At 35.0% G+C, this 21,823-nt stretch overlaps 1 protein-coding gene across 2 annotated transcripts in view; it reads left to right on the plus strand.

Annotated features, from left to right (window-relative positions):
- LOC103267999 (exocyst complex component 6B) overlaps window positions 1-21,823 on the plus strand; it is a 420,217-nt gene that overhangs the window by 269,398 nt on the left and 128,996 nt on the right. For both annotated transcript variants that reach the window (XM_021716280.1, XM_021716279.1), the window contains exons 14-15: window positions 822-956; window positions 15,771-15,950. In XM_021716280.1, the coding sequence (XP_021571955.1) occupies window positions 822-956; window positions 15,771-15,950 (315 nt within the window). The remainder of the gene's footprint in view (window positions 1-821; window positions 957-15,770; window positions 15,951-21,823) is intronic.

Genomic DNA, 21,823 nt, shown 5'->3' on the forward strand with positions numbered 1-21,823 from the left:
CCACTTTTCCAGGTTTATGGGAACACAATTTAAGAAAATGAATTGCAAAGTTCTTTACAAATTTTAATTCTATACAGACAGTAATAGTTATCTGTCTCATCTTCCTGTCCCCAGTTAATTTATAGAAGATAACTTTTTAATTTTACCATATTGTCTTTTAAAGGATCTCTTGTATATAAGAAAAGTGAAGTAGTGTTAACAATAGAGTATTTAATCCTTATAATAACTCTGTAGGTTAAAAATTATTATTGACATTTTAGAGATAAGAAAACAGGCTTAGAAAAGTTAAGAAACTTTCCTAAGATCAGTAATTTTTAGGTGGGGTCAACTCCCTGGTTTCTCTGACTTCAATGCCCATGTTTTTTCCCCCATTAACAAATGTACTTTGCTAATATAATACAATCTATTCTAACTTTTCTCTGTTCATCATGCCTAATTTTGAAAATTCTTGTTGCCTTTTCAGTGATTCTTGGTCTTTTAGTGGTAATTCATTAGACAGTTGTTTATCAGCAGGCACTATGCTAAGCAGTAGCAGATTTTGTTCTTAGTATAATTTTTTTTAAACACAGGAAAATATAGTGCTTAAAATAGAGTGACAAGTTTTCCCATAATAAAATGAAAATTACTTAAATATTTTGGGATGCCAGGAAGGCTTCTTAGAAGAAATAGCATGAAAATCCATGCTTTAATATACCCTTTGTAGAACATGGATTGCCTTTGCCATCATGCCTTTTGTTTGTCTTATACCAGCAGATTCATATTGAACCACTCATACTAAGCTGAATAGTCAAATGACTTTACATATCATTGATGTTTTCTAGCTTGTCCAGATTATTATCAATACAACACACTTGGAGAAATCCTGTAAATACTTGGAAGAATTCATCACCAATATCACTAATGTGCTTCCAGAGACAGTTCACACCACCAAGCTCTATGGTACTACAACTTTTAAGGTGAGAAGCCCTGTGTTCTACAGTATTGTGAAACTACTTTTGGTGTGAACAGCCTGGGACATTCTGCCTAATACAGCTTTGTTTCTGCAGGATGATTTGCAACATGCTCTTGAAAATGAGTATTTATCATAGACTTTGACTCCCTTCTTGTTTTTCTTAGCAAAACAAATAGCAGTACTAATTTTTGAGTGTTTAAACTTAAACAAAACAAAACCAAAAAAATGAAGTAATCTACAACTGTGTCTCCTAACCCTTCCTTATGTTTTGCACATGAAAATCACTGATTTCTAAGTTGACCTTCATCATAAGCGTTCTTAAGTATGATCTAAGATAATTGTTGTGGCTGACATCAATATTAATTAAAATTTTTAACTCAAGTATTGACTCCTCTCTGTGTCTTATGAACAATTTTAATCTTACTTTGCAGTGAGGAATTTTTTCCATTGTTCTTAAAGTTAGCAATTTTCTAATAATTTTGCAAGTCCACAGCACTAGTTTTGATCCCATGTTGGATCAAACATGGAAAAATGACACTGATGTAGAATGAAAGAAGGATTGATGGTAGGGAAGTTTCTGGAGGGCTAATGCTGTTAGAAAAGCCTACTGAACTCCTTTATATTGTGTAAACTTTAAATAGGTATTAAGGATAAAAGATAAAAGGGAAACAACTCAAACATTAAAAAGTCAATCTAAGGCTGGGCTCAGTGGCCTACACCTATAATCCCAGTACTTTGGGAGGCTGAAATGAGAAGACTGCATGAGCCCAAGAGTTTAAGACCAGCCTAGATAACATAGCAAGAACTCATCTCTCCAAAATAAAATTTAAAACAAATTAGTCAGGCATGGTAGTGCATGCCTCTCAGCTACTTGGGAGGCTGAGGAAGAAGGATCACCTGAGCCCAGGAGGTCAAGGCTGTGGTGAGCTATGATAGTACCACAGAACTCCAGCCTAGGCGACAGAGTAAGACCCTGACTCAACCAAGCAAACAAACAAAACAAAATAACAAAAAAAATGGATCTAACATAAAGGCTAACTTATATGGTCTGATTTTTTTGTTTATGTTATTATTAGATTTTTTAGTGTTAGTTCTTTTGGGTTTTGTTCTTTCTTTCTTTCTTTTTTCCAGTCATAGTTTTGCTCTGTCACCCAAGCTAGAGAATGTTAGTGTTATCATGATTCACTGCAACCTCAAACTCCAGGACTCAAGCTATCCTCTCACTTCAGCCTCTAGAGTAGTTAGGACTATAGGCATGTGCTAACTAATTTTTGAGTTTGTTTTTGTAGAGACAGGGTCTCACTATGTTGCCAGGCTGGTCTCAAACCAGCCTCAAGAGATTCTCCCATCTCAGCCTGCCAAAGTGCTGGGTTTACAAGCGTGAGCCACAGAGCCTGCCCGATTGTTTTAGTTTTGAAACATATTCTGCTACCTTTTGAAACCTAGAAATTGGTGTTAATTACATATACAGTTGTAGATCTGAAACCATGATTTATGTTTTCTGGTGTGTATGTTTTCTCATCCTTTTATCCTCTCTCTTACCTTCTTTTGAGAGTAGATACAAGAGATGAAATTCAATTTTATTCATACTGCTTTTACATTTTATGAGAAGTAAAAATTTTAGTATGGCTTAACTATTTTTCTGTTGTTAGAAAAAAAGTGTGATGTTGGAGTATAAAATAATTTTTATGTACCTATGTGATTAGGTCACCTGCTAGACTATTATTATACACTCATTAAGTGATAATGTATTGTTTCAAATTAACAATAAAATTACTTAAATAAAAATTAATTACATAGCATGTTATGTTTGTAACATGACTTGAAAATTTCTCAATAATGTCAAATTGTATTAGTATTGATGCTCTTTAGTGAGAAAAAGTATTAATTAATGAAGAGACCCTGATAATGAGTATAAAAACATGACAACATTGTTAAGAGCTTCAAAATGACCCCAGGCAGTTTAATAGGCATTATAATTACTCTTAAATACTAGCATTTTTATGGAGCATGGGCAGTAACTTTATCAAAAATAATTCTATTCATTTTTCTGTGAAAAGCAAAATTTCTCCATGAAAGAAAACGTGGAAGGAACTATAGTTCAATATTAAGTCAATAATAGGGAGTTAGGGAATTCGAACATGAGGATCATTTATACTATTCTGTCAGATGGGGAATATATTGTATCTTCTGATACTCTTTCCCTGAACCCATCTCAGTTTTTTTATTTCAACAGTTTTTCAAATTATGTTCAGAAATCCTCTCAAAGGATAGCTTGTGTATTTTGTTGTTGCTCCAGCATGAAAAATGCAGGGGGAAAATTATATGCAGACAGCAACCCATAGGAGTTGAACAACCAGTTAAATACTTAGTAACGGAGAAGTTCTGGAGACCACTAAAGGTCATGTTGACAGTGTTTATTGGAAACACTGATTGCTTAAGCACACTGAAAGTTTATTTTGCCGGGCTTGGTGGCTCAGCCTGTAATCCCGTGCCTTTGGGAGGCTGAGGTGAGTGGATTGCCTGAGCCCGCGGGTTCGAAACCCACCTGGGCAATTTGGCGAGACCTCATCTCTACAATAAATCAAAAAATTTGCTGGGTGTGGTAGTGCACGCCTGTAGTTCCAGCTACTTGGAAGGCTGAGGCGGAAGGATCGCCGGAGCCCAGCAGGTCGAGCCTGCAGTGGCCGGGAGCCAGGTGGGTGACAGAGTGAGACTCCAACTCAAAAAAAAAAAAAAAGAAGGTTTAGTTTTACCAGGGCTGTTTCACACTAGCTAACCAAGAACTCAATATAAACATGACAATTATAACAGCTACGTGTTGTGTGTTTTCCTAAGCTACTGTTTCCAGAAAACCTTCATTTACAGATGAAATCCTTTATTCTGGAAAAGGAGCAAAAGAATCAGATGGTCTACAAGGTATCTTCCTGCAGAGTCCCCTCTTGTTTCTGCCATGTGTGACATAATTACACTGGCGTTCTTAGGTTTCTTTATAAGATTTTCCCCACTCTCTTACAAAAGTGAATGACAGTGTTTATTAATTTACTTTATCATAAATATTGTTTGTGTCTCTACCATGCGATTATCTGGTAGGTTTTTGGGAAGAAAGAGACAAAGTACTTGATCCCTAGATTTAGAGTTTATGATCTACATGGATGACAGGTATTGTACTAGAATAATACATTAAATATATTCAATCCCTCATTAATTTAATAAGTTTTTATAAAGCATCTACTTCATATCAGGCAAGATTAAGGCTTAAACAAAAGAAATGAGTCTCCTGACTTTACAGCGCTTATATTCTAATGAATTGATAAATAAGAAACACTTAAAAAATGTGGTATGTTGGTAGGTAGTGGTAAGAACTTGAAAAACATAAATAATCTAAATGAAGTGAGAAATTGAATCATTAGGATTGCTGATAGATATATCTTTTTGTCAAAGGGAACAAGTATAATGGTAGGTACTGATGTGTTCAAGGAATAGCAAGGGACTCAGTCTATCAGTGATGTATCTCTTTCTGGTGGTGGGTCTGATAAGAGATGAGGTAGTCAGGAGCCAGGTGATTTCTAGCCTTGTAGGACACAGTAAGTACTGTAGATTTTATTCTGATGTGAGATGCGGGGTTAGAAGATTAGGAGGTGGTGATGATGTGATTTATCTCTGAATGGGTAACACTGGTTATCAAGTAGAAAATAAATACACTGTAAGTCGGTAAAAGTAGAAGAAGAGGGTCCCACTGGGAGACCTTTGCAGTAGTCCAGGGAAAATATAATGATCGCTTGGACTAGAGGGATAGAGAGAGAAGTGGTAAGAAATACTTTTGAAGGTAGAGGCAGCAGTTCTTAGCGCTTGATTGGGTATAGGGTTTTAAGGGAAGTAGAACAGTCAAGGGTCATTCTAAGGTTTTTGAGCTGAGCAAGCTGGATTTATGTGGTACTGTTTACTGAGAGGGGGAACCCCCAGTGAATAATACATTTGGAGAATGTTCTACTGCCACTCAAGTCTTTCATTTTTGACATATTAAACTTAAGATATTTGTCATCTGCATAGAGACATTAGATTGGCATGGCAAAATCATTGCTGTAGATAAAAATTTAGAATTTATCAGTGTAAAAATGGTATTTAATGCCATAGAATAGGCTCTCTTCCAGGAATTGAGTATAGATGGAGAAAAGGTGTGAGAATTGAGCTCCAAGGGATATCAACAGTGACAGATTCAAAAAAAGGAAAATTTCACAGATGAGTTCTCAGCTTTGGGACCTTTGAAGGAAGATTTCTCAGACTAGGCACAAGTTGGAGTGACTTTTAGGACCAGCAAGAGGTTTCCAGGGAGAGAAAGCATGTAGAGGGAGTAAGGAACATATTAATTTTATATACAAAGATGAAGTGATAAAATAAAGCCAGGTATATTCAGGATAGACTAAGGATGACAATTAGAAACAGAAGTCGGTAAATGGCAACGTGAGACACATTGTTTTGTATTGGTAATTTAGACTTTGTCCTACAGTCTTTGAAGGACTTCAGGCAAGGGAGTGTTACATTTTTAAAAACAAACACTTTGCTCTGCCTCATTAAGAGGAAAGAAGGAGGGAGAGAGGGAGGGAGGGAGGGAGGGGAAAGAAGGCAGAAAGGAATAAATACATCACTATTACTCAAAATTCAGAATGAGAAGAAATTGAACACTTAGAAGAGTTGTATAACTTTGTGCTTATAAATTTGGGGCTCTATAGGGAAATATATTACTAAAAATGATTTAAAAAGACATGGAAGAGTGAGGCTTCAAGATGACTGATTAGAGGCATTTTGTACTTGCCACCTTTACTATGGCAAACCAAAATAGTGAGTAGGTAATTGCACTTTGAAATAGATCATCCAGGAGAGAACACTGTAATTCAGAAGAAAAGTGACAAGATGTATCTAAACCAAGAAAGGAGAAGGAAGCAAGGCAACCTGCTTAGTCAGCATCAGTTGAGCATTAGCTGGGAGACACCCTATAAGTGGTCCCCATTCCCACCGTGGACTCCTGGAACCCTAGGTATGAGAGCTCCTCTACCCTAGTGGTTGCTGAAACTGACATGGGAAGCTGCCAGAAAACTGTGTTATGGCACTACTCCAGGAAAGGAAATTGTGCCAAGTCCCACATGATCAGGGACACTTAAGCAGCAACAGTAAGGCATCATTTTAGAGCCCCCCCCCAACAGACTGTTGTGGAGATCAGCGATGATGCCAGAGCTGAAGCACATGAGAAGTGTAGCTGCTGTCCCCAGGACTTAGGTACAAGCGACCGCAGGCTACAGCAATAGGGACTGAGGTGCAATCAAGGTATGGCCTGTTATAATTGAGGCAGAGGCACAAGTAAGGCGCTGGCTGCCACAGCAGGGGCTGAGGCATGAGGGCCACTGGGGCAGAGGCAGGAATGGTATATGTGCTTCCCATTCACTGGCCTAGGTTACCTGACACTTAAGGCAGTAGTAACACCCTTTCGAGTGACAGGGTAGCAGCATTGCTACACCCCCATCCTGAGCACTCCATCGGTGGCCTGGGGATAACCCTGCCCCTGTCTCCCACACTAGTGCCTGAACTCATGATTAGAGGGCTGTGAGACAAGCCTGCCTTGCCTGATTTCATCCCCCAGCTGCCCTCTCTCAAATCATGTACTCCAGGAACCAGGGGATTACCTAGCACAGTTCTTTACTGCTGCCACCTGAACATTCCTCTTGGGGCCTTAGGTTGGACTTACCCTCCTGGCCACTACCACCACAGCTGGCACCTACCTGCGGACCTGGAAAGTGGCCCACCCAGCCCGTTGCAGCTACCACCAATATCCGCATGACCTACTTGGGACCCACAGTGTTGCCCTGTTACTGCCACTCTCATTGTTCATGCCTCTTCAGCTGCCCAGGTGCCCAAGAATCCTCCCACCTGTTCAACCCACTGCTGCCATTACAATCCTCCACATAAGCCACCTGGAACCCTTCAAATTGGCCCAGTTGGACTTGGTAACACTGGTGCTAACGTACACCATGCTGGGTCCCAAAGACAGACACACTAAGCCCACTGCTATCACCACTGGAGCCCAGAGATTGACTACAGCATCCAAGACCCCATCACTTACCCACAGTCTCCATTAATAACTGTACCCTAAGACACCGAGGAAATTACAGATACCACTGATGCTATTTACAGCCAAAGAAATCATACAGATATTACACTTATGCATGTATTCAGAATCAAAGCAAAAGTGTCCTATCCAACCAACACCAAAGATACATTCTTAGGAAAATATCCTCCCATATAAAAGCAAATTCAAAAAAATCGGAGGAAGTGACTGTTATACCACATGTGCAGATATTAATGTAAAGACAGAAGAAATGAGAAAAAGCAAGGAAAGGTGACACCACCAAAGGAACACAATAATTCTCTAGCAACAGATCACAATCAAAGAAATTCATGAAATCCTAGATTAACAATTCAGATGATTGGTTCTAAAGAAGTTTAGTGAGATACAAGAGAATTCTGACAATACAAAGAAATCAGCCAAACAGCCAAGTGTGGTGGCTCATGCCGATAATCCTTGTATTTTGGGAGGCCGAGGTGGGAGGATTGTTTGAGTCCAGGAGTTTGAGACCAGCTCGGGCAACTTAACAAGATCTAGACTCAAAAAAAAAAAGAAAAGAAATCAGCAAAACAATTGAAGATATGAATGAGATATTTATGAAAGAGATGGATACCGTACGAGAACCAAACATAAATTCTGGAAATGAAGACTCATTCACTCAGGATCATGTTGTTTAATTTCTATATATTTGAATAGTTACTAAAGCTCCTCTTGTTATTAATTTCTAGTTTTGTTCCATTGTGGTATAAGAAGATACTTTCTATGGTATTAGGAAGTCCTAACCAGAGAAATCCGGGAAGAAAAATAAATAAAAGACATCTAAATTAGAAAGGAGGAAGTTATATTGTCCCTCTTTGCAGATGACTTTATATATTTTTTTTTACTTTTTTATTTTAAAGATGTGGAGTACAATTCAGAATTAAGTATACAAATGTTCATTATGCAGGTATCCTTGTTGATGAGGTGTGCCCCTCCTTTCCCCAGGCAGTTTCCCCCAACTGCCAATCCTTTTCTTATAGCATCATGATAATTGTTCAAGGTCCCCTTATGGGTGAGAACATGTGATACTGAGTTCTTTGTTTCTGTGAAGGATCACTCAGTATTATAGACTCTAAGCCCATCCAGGTTGCTGTGAAATTCATGATTTTTTTGTTCTTTATGGCTGCGTAATATTCCATCATATGTATGTACCACATTTTTTTTATCCAGTCCTCTTTTGATGGGCATCATGGTTGGTTCCAAGTTCTGGCCACTGTGAACAATGCTGCGATAAATATGTGTGCAGGTATCTTTTTTATAGAGTGATTTGAGTTCTTCTGGGTATCTTCCCAGTAGGGGAATTGTGGGTCGTATGGAAGGTTGATATTTAGATTTTTTAGGAATCTCCACACTGTTTTCCACAGAGGCTGTACTAGTTTACACTCCTACTAACAGTGTAGAATTGTTCCCTTTTCACTGCATTCTCTTCGGCATCTGTTGTTTTTTGAGTTATTGATGATAGCCATCCTGACTGGAGTTAGGTGGTAACTCAGTGTAGTTTTAATTTGCATTTCTTTGAAGACTAGTGAGGCTGAGCATTTTTTCATGTATCTGTTGGCTGCTCATGTCTTCTTTGGAGATGTGTCGATTCATATCTTTGGCCCACTTTGTAATAGGGCTGTTAGTTTTTTTCTTTTTTGGCATTTTTGAATTTCTTGTAGATCCTAGATGTTAGGCCTTTGTCAGACATACAGGTGGCAAATATTTTTGCCCAGTCTATGTGCTGTCTTCCTGCTCTCTTGATAGTTTTTTTGGCTTTGTAGAAGCTTGTCAGATTGATGAGGTCCCACTTGTCTATCTTATCTCTTATGGCTTGGGTACTTGGGGTTTTGATCAGGAATTGCTTACCAGTTCCAATTTCCATAAGGTTGTCTCCTGCATTTTCTAAGGTTCTTATAGTTTGAGGTTTTACATTTAGGTCTTTGATCCATTTAGAGTTGATTTTTGTGTATGGTGATAGGTAGGGAATTTGTTTTAATCTTCTGCATGTGATCAGCCCATTTCCCTAGTACCACTTACTGAACAGGTTCTCCTCTTCCCAATTGTTGGTGTTGGAGGCTTTGTCGAAGATGAGTTGGTTGAGAAATTGATGTTTTGCTGCTGGAATCTCTATCTTGTTCCATTGGTTTATATGCCTGCTCTTGTACCAATACCAGGCTGTTTTGATTATTGTAGCTTTATAATCGAATTTAAAATCTGGGAGCATGATAGCTCCTGCTTTTTTTTGCTGAGGATTGTTTTGGCGATTTGTGGTCTTTTATGTTTCCATATGAATTCCTGTATTGTCCTTTCCAGGTCTGAGAAGAATGCTGCCGGTAATTTAATGGGTGTTGCATTAAATCTGTAGATTGCCTTGGGTAGGAATGACATCTTAACAATGTTGATTCTTCCAATCCATGAGCATGTGTCATCTTTTATTTCTTTGGGCAGTGTTTTGTACTTTTCATTGTAAAGGTCTTTCATGTCTCTGGTTAGGAAGATGCCAATGTATTTGATTTTTTTTTCTGGCTATTGTGAATGGAATTGTGCTTTTTATTTGGGTTTCTGTTTGTTTATTGTTGGTGTATAGAAATGTGACTGTTTTTTGCACATTGATTTTGTACCCTAAGACTTTGCCAAAAATCCTTTATACAGGGGATCTGGAGGTTTTTGAAAGATTTTCTTGGCTTTTCAGGGTATAAAATCCTGTCTTCTGCAAAGTGGGATAACTTGACTTCCTCGTTTCCTATTTGGATACCCCTGATCTCCTTCTCTTGTCTGATTGCTCTAGCTAGGACTTCCAAAACTATGTTGAAAAGGAGGGTTGAGAGTACACATCCTTGTCTTGTTCTGGTTTTCAGAGAAAATGGTTCCAATTTCTGTCTGTTTAGCAGTATGCTGGCTGTGGGTTTCTTGTAGGTGGCTCTTTGAGGTATGTTCCATCTATGCCTAGATGTTCAATGGTTTTTATCAAGAAGGAGTGCTGGATTTTATCAAAAGCTTTTTCTGCATTTAATGATATAATCATGTGATTTTTGTTTTTACATCTGCTGATGTATTTAATTACATTTATGGTCTTAGGAATGTTGAGCCAGCCCTGCATTCCGGGGATGAAGCCTACTTGGTCGTGGTGGATGATTTTTGAGATTTGTTGTTGAATCCGATTTACTAGGATGTTGTTGAGAATTTTAGCATCTGTGTTCAACAGGGATATTGGCCTGTAGTTCTCTTTCATTGTTGAATCTTTACCTGGTTTGGGTATCAATGTGATGTTAGCTTCGTCAAATGATTTAGGGAGAGTTCCATCTTTATCGATTGCCTGGAATACTTTCAGTAGGATTGGTATCAGTTCCTCCTTGTATGTTTTGTAGATTTCTGTTGGAAAGCCATCTGGTCCAGGAATTTTTTTTTTGTAGGTAGTTTTCTTATGACATAGTCAGTTTTCTGGATTGTTATTGGTCTATTTAGGGTCTTGATTTCTTCTTGTTTCAACCTGGGGAGGTTGTGTGATATCAGAAAGTCCTCCATTTCCTTTAGACTTTCAAGTTTTTTTCCATATAAGTGTACATAGTAGTCTCTGATAATCTTTTGTATTTCTGCTTGGTCAGTTGTGACTTGATCTTTTGCATTTCTGATTAAGTTTATTTGGGCTTTTTCTCTCTTTTTCTTGGTCATTCGAGCTAGGGAACCATAAATCTTGTTTATTCCTTCAAAGAACCAGCTTTTTGTATTATATTTTTGTCTTCTATGTCCCGAATTTGGGCTTTTATTTTGGTGATCTGGATCCTTCTGCTGAAGTTAGGGTTTCTTGCTTTTTCCCAGCTCCCTTAGGTGATTTGTTAGGCTGTTAACTTGTTGTCTTTCCATTTTCTTCATATGTGTTAGTAGAGATGTGAATTCCTCTCTTTGTACTGATTTCATGGCATCCCAGAGGTTTTGGTAAGATGTTTCTTCATTTTCATTTGTTTCCAGGTATCTTTTAATCTCTGTTTTGATTTCCATGTTGACTTAGGAATTGCTTAGCATCAAGCTGTTTAGTGTCCATGTCTTTGTGGGTTTTGGGGGGAACTTTATTGGTGCTTATTCTACTGTGTTCTAATAAGGTGCATGGCAGGATTTCAATCTTGTGAAATTTGTTTATGTCTGACTTATGGCCATGGATGTGGTCAGTCTTAATAGAGTATGTTCCATGTGGTTATGAATAGAATGTATAGTCCGTCATTGCTGGTGGTGTGTTCTGTAGGTATCAATTAAGTCCATTTGGTCAAGCATCACATTGAGGTTCTGGATCTCTTTATTGATTTTTTTGTCTTGATGATCTGTCTAGGGTCTTGAGTGGTGTATTTAAGTCTCCAGCTATGATAGTATCAGAGTCAATATCTTTTTTAAGTTTATCCAGGAGCTGCTTTATGAAAGTCGGTGCTTCTATGTTGGGTACTTATATGTTTAGGATGGATATTTCTTGTTGATGGATTGAACTTTTTATCATTATGTAGTGACCTTCCTTTTTAAATTTTTGATAGCTTAAAGGGTATTTTGTCTGATGTTAAGATTGTAACTCCTGCTTTCTTTTGTGTTCTGTTTGCCTAAAAGTTTATTTCTCTTCCTCTTACTTTGAGTCTGTGAGTGTCCTTTCTGGTGAGATTAGTTTCTTGAACACAATATATTGTTGCCTCATGATATATTATCTATTTTGCTCTTCTGTGTCTTTTCAGTGGTACATTTAGTCCATTCACATTTAGGCTAATTATTGAGATGTTAGAGGTTCTTGTAGTTTGTTGTTCCTGTTTGTTTCCTTTCCTTTGATTTTCGGGTTGATTCATGTGTGTTTTCCATCTTTGAAGGGTGTTGTTCTTTTTTTTCCTTCTGTGTTTAATGCTTTCTTAAGTGTTTCTTGTAGAGCTCTCTGGAGGCAGTGTAATCTCTTAGGGATTGAATGTCTGGGCAAGATTTTAATTCTCCATCACAGATGAAGCTTATGTACCCCACTATGTAAACTATGTATCAGTAAAAGAAAAAAAATTGTATGGAAAATTTGAATTGATTAATAACCATGAAAAACATGAAAACATTGTCAGAGACTTTAAAATTTGGCAAGGTCCAGAAGATTTTACCAGTGAGTTCATTAAGCTCTCAAGAAACAGATAATTTTGCCATATAATTTAAAGTATTCCAGATTATGGAATAAGGAGGAAATTATTATACTTCTTTCTTTCAAAATTAGTATAAAATAGTTCAAATTATAGAGCAACCACAAAAAAATCTGAATAATTAAAGATAAATATTAATGTAAAAATCATGAGTAAAAATTGAACAAAATCCAGAATTGCATACAAAATTTAAGGATTAAAATAAGTTTAGAAATGCAAGAATGATTAGTACTAGAAATTATTTGAAATTGTTCACTTCTTTGTAATATATAAGATCAAAAGTGAAAAAACATATGAGTATTTTGAAAAATACTAAAAAGTTATTTTAAATGTCACTAAAATTTCTTAACAAACCATTCTACCTTTAATTAACCTATCCAGAAGGTTTCTAGTATGGATATAGTTGAACTTAATGACATCTTCAATCAACTAGACCTAACCAACATTTATAGACCATTTCACCCAACAACTGCAGTATACACAGTCTTCTCAATCTCATACAGACCTTCTGGGCAATTAAACCCTCCTTAACAAATTTTAAATAAATAGAAATCATACAGAACTTTTTCTCAGACCATATGGAATTAAACAGGATGAAAGCTAGACGATACCAATTATTTGCAGATTAAACAGCATATTTAAAAAGAAAACATGGGTTAAAGGAAAATCTTAAGAAAAAATTTTAAGTATTTCAAACTAAATGAAAATTAAAAGAAAACTTATCAAAATTTCTGGGATGCAGTGAATGCATGGCTTAGAGGGGATTTTTAGCATCAATAGTATTAGAAAAAAAGGAAACATCTATATTCAATAATCTAGGTTTCCATTTTAGGAAAATAGATAAGAAGTACTTAAATACAAAGTAAGCAGAAGAAATAAATAATCAAAATTTGAACAGAAATCAATGAAAATGAAAACAGAAAATCAGCAGAGAGAATCAGCTAAATCAAAAGCTGGCTCTTAGAAAAGATCAGTAAAATTAATAAAACCTGAGCTATGTTAATCAAGAAAAAAGAGAAGACAAAATCCTAATGGTGGTACCATAAATAAAAGACAAGAGTCACTATTGATCTCATCCGTGGATAGTAAAATAATAATAAAGGAATATTATGAATCACTTTTACCCACAGTTTGAAAACCAACTTGAAATAGATTAATTTCTTGAAAGACACACAATTTATCCAAACTCACACAATTAGAAACAGGTAAGCCAAATAGACTTATATCTATTAAAGTAATTGAATCAATAATTAATAATCTGACAGAACAGAAAGAAGCAGGTCCAGATGGGTTCATTAGTGAGTTTTATCAAACATTTATGGAAGAAATTATGCCAATTCTTTGCAATCTTTTCCAGAAAAAAGTAGCAGAAGGAATACTTCCTAACTCATTTTGTGAAGCCAGCATTGCCCTAATACCAAAACCAGACTTACTATAAATGAAAACTATATACCAGTATTGCACATGAACAGGGATGCAAAAATCCTCAAAAAATATTAACAAATCAAATACAACAATGTATGAAAAGTATTATGCACTGCAACCAAGGGGAATTTACTGTAGGTTAGCAAGGTTGTCAACATTCACAAATCAATTAGACTAAAAATAGATAGACTAAAAATAAAAAAACATATAATTATACCAATAATACAGGAAAGCATTCATTTGTGACAAAACCTCCTAGCAGAACAGAATACAGGAGTATTTCCTCAAATCAATAAAGAACATCTTCAGTTAACTTCATATTTAATGGTAAGAAACTACGCATTTTCCTGCTAAGATCAGGAACAACGCAAGGATGTTTCTTTACATCACTCTTATTCAGTATCCCATAAGATGAGGGGCAAGGGAAGACATACCAATTGGGAAAGAAGAAGTAATGCTGTCTCTGTTTGTAAATAGCATTATTGATTATGTAAAAAATCTTAAGGAAATAAAAAAAACTAATACAATATAAATCTAACACATGATTATAGCAAAGTTCAGGATACAAGGTTAATATACAAAAGTCAATTGCTTCATTTTACCATAGCAACGTACAACTGGAACTTGAAATTAAAAGCACAACATTTGTATTAACACCAAGAAATAAAAATAAAACCCTTAGGTATGAATTTGTCAAACTAGATACAAGATCTATGTGAGGAAAATTACAATACTCTCATAAAGGAAATTAAAAGAACTAAATAAATGGAGATATATTTTATGTTCATGGATAAGAGGACTTGAAATTGTCAAGATCTCAGTTCTTTCCAACTTGATGTATACAATGTAGTCCCAGGCAATATCTTACCAAATTGTTGACAAACTGATTCAAACTTTAAAGGGAAAGTCAAAACACCCAGAGTAGCCAACAGAATATTAAAGAACAAAATCAGAGAATGGATACTACTTAGTTCAATACTTACTCTAAAGCTATAGTAATGAAGACAGTATTTTATAGGCAAAATAATAGACAGATAGATTGATGGAACAGAATATTGAGTCCAGCAATGGACCGATCTTTGAGAAGCAGCAAAGGCACTTTAATGAGAATGTAGAGTCTTTTCAACAAATGGTGCTGGAACAACTGAACATCACATGTAAAATAAAAATAATCTAGACAGAGACCTTCTACCTTTCACAAAAATTAATGTGAAATGTAAAGTCTATGTGTGAAATGCAAAACAATAAAAATAAACTAGAAAATAACAGAGGAGAAAATTTAAGTGACCTTGGGTCTTGGCAATGACTTTTTAGATACAAAATTAAAAGCATGATCCATGAAAGAAAAAAATTTGATAATTTTGAATTTATTAAAATTAAAAACTTTTGTTCTGAGAAAGACACTGTTGCGGGTATGATATTTTTGTAGGAACAGTAATCTCATCACACTTATTAGAGCTTTTACTATCCTAGTGTACATCATGAATCTTTTAAACAGGCTATCTCAAACTTAAGTAATCAAGGAACTCTGTTGTTGTTTTAGTCTCTTTTAGGATTACTGTTACTTAAAACTCATTTTAGGAAACATTGTAATGTACAAAACTTTGAAAATGAAAGGGGGTGTGTATGATAGTAACTAGTGGGAACACATAGCATTAAGTTGAAACTTCAGTATACCTATAAGCAAAGTGAAGGAACTAGAGGATAAGTAGAGTTTGGTATTATAGGAAGGAAGCTTCTTGAAGTCCTAGAAGAGATGAAAGAATCTTGAGAGCAAGTTTAGTTTTGAACATAGATATGAAAGTAAAAAAATGATGGAGATTGCTGATGGCAGTGAAGGCAGTTTCCATACTTAGTTAAGCAACATAATAGTTTTTCTTAAAAACAAAAAAGCAAAAAAAAAAAAAAAAAAGAGAGAGAGAAAAGACTACACAATGCTTTAGAAAAAAGAAAAATTAAGGGAGATTGTTACATGTTTCAGTATTCATAATTTATTACTTAATGAATATAGGTATGAAATGACTTCAGGCTCATATAAATTTCTGCTCTATTTATACACTACTGGAAATCTGAATAATTTTTCAAATTTTATATTATTTCCTAGGATGCTAGACATGCAGCTGAAGAAGAGATTTATACTAACTTAAACCAGAAGATTGACCAGTTCCTACAGCTGGCAGACTACGACTGGATGACAGGAGATTTGGGCAACAAAGCTAGTGATTATCTAGTAGACCTCATTGCCTTTCTGCGTAGCACTTTTGCTGTGTTCACACATCTTCCTGTAAGTGACAATAACTCTTACTTTGCCCTTCATATAAAAGAAAAGTTCCCTTAAAATCTAGTTTGGTGAAAGATGTTAGTTTCTGCTGTAACTAAGCAGGATGCTCTTCAATATATAAAAGCTTGTGTTTGTGTATGCCAAAAATTCATATGTTGAATTAATAACCAGTGTAATGACATTAGGAAGTGAGGCCTTGGGAAATAATAGATCATGCGGGCTCACTCTCATGAATGAGATTAATGTTTTATAAAAGAGGCTTCAGAGAGCTGCTGTGTTCCTTCCACCATGTAAAGATTCAGCAAGAAGACTCCTTTTTTGAACTAGAAAGTGGGCCCTCGCCAGACACTTTGCTACCACCTTGATCTTGAACTGTGAGAAATAAATTTCTGTTGTTTATAAGTTACACAATACTTGGTTATATCAGCAAGAATAGATTAAGACATCTCCCACCATTTTTATGTATTCTTCCACTAGTATGTCTTCTTCTCTGAAACACTGAAACTATGAGAATTTGGGGATGAATCCTTATTTTCTTTAGCTATGTCACTTTTGAATTCAGAAAATGTCTTGAGGAGAAAACTTTTCCTTAAATCTCTAATTGTGTCACTCTAGCCCCCTTGAAAGCAGCAAAGATTTCATGTTTTCAATTCACCCCAGTAACTACTCACAGCCTGATCTTAAGATTCTTAGTCTGTTGTCCATGCCTAGGTGTGGCACATGCCCCCAGAATTAGCGGCAGATACTCAGCTCACCTTTGAAAGGATATGCCTTCTCTGCAATTCCCTTCACTTTAGTCCTCATTGCTCCACAGCTCTCTAGTGTCTTTAAATATATATTTTCTCTGCAATTTTTTTAAACTTCCTGTTCTAGTTGTTCTTAGTTGGGAGTATTTGCCTGCAGAAAATTGTGTCATTTCATCTAGCTTCGTTTTGATACCAAAACCAGATAAAACTAGCATCAAAAAAGAAAAACTACTAATTAATCTCACATTTATGAATTAAAAATAAAATAAATAAAATTTTAGCAAGTCAATTTCAAGTGTTTTAATTAAGTAATTTAGCAGAAGTATGCAGCCTTTATTCTAGAAATGCAGGGATAGTTTGATATTTAAAACAATGTGTTAATATAAATACATTACTAGGTGAGGGAAATAAAGTATCTTGATACATTCTAGGAAGACATTTTACAACATCTGGCCTGCATTCTTGATTTAAAAACAAAACTTGCTAGATTACAAGCAGTATACTATTTCAATAACGTGATCAGAATATCTATTTGAAATTTCATACCCACCATAGATTTAACACATATTTACATTAACATCATGAGTTAAGTGAATATGCTTTTAACCAATGCTTTAGAAGTTGTATTAAATAAATGTGGTTAAAAAAAGAATAAAGTGTACATATTGTAATGAGCCATGAATGTCTTAGTCCATTCCTATTGCTATAGCAAAATACCTTTGACTGGGTAATTTATAAACAAGATAATTTATTTTTTCATAGTTCTGAAGGCTAGTAAGTTCAAGATTAAGATGCCAGCAGATTTGATATCTAGAGAAGACCTGTTCCTTATATATGGCAGCTTCTGTATCCTCATATGGTGAAGGCAAAATGGACAAATTCACTCCTTCAAGCCCTTTTGTAAGGGCACTAACCCCATTAATGGGTGACTTACTCACTTCCCAAAAGGCTCCAACTCTTGGTACTATTGCTTTAGGGATTAAATTTTAAACATGAATTTTGGAAGAACTCAAACATTCAAACCATAGCACATGCATATTATAATTATTTATACATTATCATTGTCTAGTTGGATAAGCCAGGAAAATCAACTGAAAAGTAATTAAGACTAATAAGAATTTAGGTTAGATGGTTCACTTAGAAAGCAAATCAGCCTCTTTTATATTAGCAACGCCCATGTAAGAAATATATTGCCAAAAATGCCTTTTCACTATTGGGCTCAAGATATAATTTTTCTATGCATTTACTTAGAAGGTAATATACAGAACTAATGTGAAGATATCACAGAGTAATATAAAAGAGAATTTATTATATACAAATATATATGGTGTTCTAGGATGGAAATGTTTTATTTTGTAGAGAGTATTTCCAGGTTTAATCTATTTGCAATGAGTACCAAGCAAATTTCGTGGTGGAAGTATCCTAACAAAATAATTCTAAAATTCATTTGTAAAGCAAAAATGAACAATTTTTGCCAAAAAAAGAAATGAAAAAAGAAAATTAATGAGTATGCTCTTTTCCTATCAAATATAGAGACGTTATTGTAAAGCTAAATAATTTAATTAGTATTATTCTCAAATTGGTAGAGACTCACAGATGAAGAGAACAGAATATAACATTTATACATATTTCAAAGTCTATGTAAGAATTTAGCATATGATAAAGATGTTACTCAGCAATTGCTGTTGCTACTTGTATCTACAAATTTGGATAAAAAGAATGTTAAACTCATATTTTATATATCAAAATAAATTTCTAGACTGAGCACATGTTTTAATTTTAAGAAGAAATAAGTTATGAGAAAAACAATAAAAACACTGGCAAAGTTTTATATAATTTGAAACTGAGTTATCTTTCTAAGAATGACACCAAAGATCGAAATGATTAAGCTAAGGGTTGGTAATTTGACTACATAAAATGGTTTTTTTTTTTTTTAATTGAGTTGGAGTCTCACTCTATCGCCCAGGCTGGAGTGCAGTGGCACTCTCATGGCCACCCTAGCGTCAACCCACTGGGCTCCGATGAGCCTTCTGCCTCAATCTCCCAAGTAGTTAGAATTACAGGCACGTGCTGCCATGCTTGGCTAATTTTTTGATTTATTGTAGAGACAAGATCTCACCATGTCGCCCAGGTTGGTCTTGAACCTGCGGACTCAGGCAATTCTCTTGGCTTGACCTCCCAAAGTACTGGGATTACAGGCTTGAGCTACCACACCTAGCCCATAAAATGTTTTTAAAGTATCTAAAATAAATTAATAAAGAAAATAGATTGCAGACTCACTATAGAAAATAATTGCAATAAATATTCCCAAAGATAAATATTTGTAATGTATAACCAATTGCTTCCATATAGTAAGAAAATACACACAACTTGATTAAAAATTTGCAAAAGTTGTATTTAGGCTGTCAGAAAAGAAAAATAAATCATTATATAAAAGGCAGTATTTATTTTTTATCATTATACTACATCATTGGTGTAATGATATAGTATTAATTATTATACTAACAGTAACATGAACAAAATGTGTAATTCTAATAAGCCATACATAGTAAAGTTGTAGGGTATTTTTGGCTATAAACTTGTCAGAAGTTAGTAATAAGAAAATGATAACATTCAATATTGTAAGACTTAGTTCTGGAAATATGTATTCTGATAACATTGCTAGTTGAGGTCTAAATGGGTATTGTGTTTTTGGAGGTAAGTTTTTCAACATGCTTCCGAAATCTCTTAAAATAGGCTTATGTTTTTACCATGCAATTCTACTTTTGGAACTCTAATGAAATACTAATGGATATATTATCTTTAAAAATGCTTAAGGAAGAGGGATGTTGTCTGAAGTAACAGATCCAGCAGAGGGAATCCTGCATTTGTTTTCTTTGTTTACTATTGATGTTAATTTATATGATCTGAGGCAAGATTTCTCATAATCCACCTTGATTTATGGGTTGTGAAAATTCTCGTTTCTTTTCCTAACAGTATGATGATACCTATCCCTGCAGGGCCTTATTTTCTGGGAAGTTAATGGGCTATCTTTAAGGGAAAGTTATTTCTGCATGTAAGTTCCTAAAATTCTTCCCATGTAAAACGCTTTTAAAACTGAAAAAATTGTGTAAGCATTCCATTTTATTCTATGAACTGCTGACATCTCAAAACATTATAACTAAATGATTGTGTTACTGAGAAGCATTCAGTACAAACTGTTAGTACTCTCAAATATGAAATCTTTGTGATCATCAAGTCTTTTCACGGTGGAACCTTAAACTACCTTTTTGCTTTGTCTCTTTTTTCTGTTTACTGAAGATTCTCCTTTCATACTGAAGTAATGCTCTTTGCCAAGCACACTCAGCTCTTTTTTTACCCTGGGTCTTTTTTTCCCGTGCCCTTTTGCCTATTTTTATTGCTTTTGCCTTTTAACTATATGAATCGAAATTTACATCCTCCAAGACTTATTTCAAGTATTACACCTATGAAACCTCTTCTAGTTCCCCTAACTAGATGTGACATCTTCATTTGTGACTCTTTTTTTTTTTTTTTGGCATTAGCCAAATTCTACCTTGAGTAGGCTGGGTCATTCATTTGTGAACTTGGTTCAGGAAAAGAGAGGATGATATTTGAGAAGCACCTACTGTGTTCCAGATGCTTTACATATATCATACATCTTCCCAATTAATAAAGACTCAAAGTCAGGTAATCAGTATTATTACATTTAAGTGATGAGAACATGAACTGAGGGTGGATATGTACTTTCTAAGGGATACAGCAAATAGGTGGCAGAGTCAGGATTTAAACACATTTATTTTACACTAGAGTTTTTCCATTGCACCATTCTACTTACTATATTTATTGTCAACTGCAGTCTGTAAATCCTGTAGATAAAGACTTTATTTATTCCTGTTTCTATGTATATAGTACAGCACTTTGCATGAAATGGTGCATGGTAAGTTTTTATAGAGTTTACTTGTTTTGTATAATAAAGTAAGTGAATTCCTGCTGGGGACTGAAAACCATTTGTGGATCATATGTGTCATTAAAAGTAATCAATTATTAAAAAGTGAAATCATAAGCTGTTATTCTAAGATAAGGACCAAAAGTTTGTTTGGGTTAAGATTTGAAATTGATATTTTTCCTTTCCTATTCTTTTTCTCCTCAAATAAGAAAGATTATTGTTTTATTTGTATTTTCAAGTGGCAAAATTTTAATTACAAAAATGTCATGTATAACTTTTTTCAAACTTCTTTTGCATAGTATTATCTCATTTTTGTTTTAAAGCAGCCTCTATGGTATATGGAGAGTCACTATTTTCCTTATTTGACAAATGTAGAAACTGAGGCCTAAAGTAGTCTTGCCCAAGGTAAGAAAATTCATCAGTAGACTAGATCCTAGGTCTTTTTACTTGGGTTTGTTGTTTTTTTTACTATATCTAGCTGTCTCTCAATGTTTGATAATAGCTAGAATCTTTTGAGTATATACCATGTACCAAATACCACACAAAGCACCCTCCCCCTCTTTGTCTTTGTCTCTTTTTTTGTGTATGTGTGTGTATATACATGCACACACACATACATACATACCAATATGTACATGTATTCTAATGTACATATAAGCATGTATATATATATTTATTTTCATTTGTTCCTTGCAACACATTTGCAAAAAAGCTGTTATTCTCCTGTTTTACAAAGTAGAAAAGTGAGACATAGAGAAGTTTACTAATATGTCTAAAATTACTCATTTAGAGGTCATACATCTAAGGTGTAAACTGCTTCCAAAGTCCATGTTTCTTCCCACTAGGCTGTATACTCCCTCTAAACTATGTATGAGGAGCATAAGGCTGTTTTATAGAGTCATCATTTAAATGGCATTTCCCCTATGGGATTCTTACTCAGTATTTTTTTGTTAGTGTATAAAATTTTAGTAATGGTGCCCAGAACAATTTCCAGTAAGGGAGTTAAATTTTGGTAATGTCCCCATAAAGTGGAAACTCTATCTGGTAATGCGAAAGATACCAGTAAATGGGTTGCCTTTTTTTTTTTTCCACTTATACATAACAAGAATTTATTTTTTATAGTTCTAGAGTCTGGAAAGTCCAAGTGCCAGCAGATCCATTGTCTGATGGGGGCTCATTCTCTG

The sequence above is a fragment of the Carlito syrichta genome, unplaced genomic scaffold (genome assembly GCF_000164805.1).
Source record: "Carlito syrichta isolate Samal-C Ts95f unplaced genomic scaffold, Tarsius_syrichta-2.0.1 Scaffold308662, whole genome shotgun sequence".
NCBI classification, from domain to species: Eukaryota; Metazoa; Chordata; class Mammalia; order Primates; family Tarsiidae; genus Carlito; species Carlito syrichta.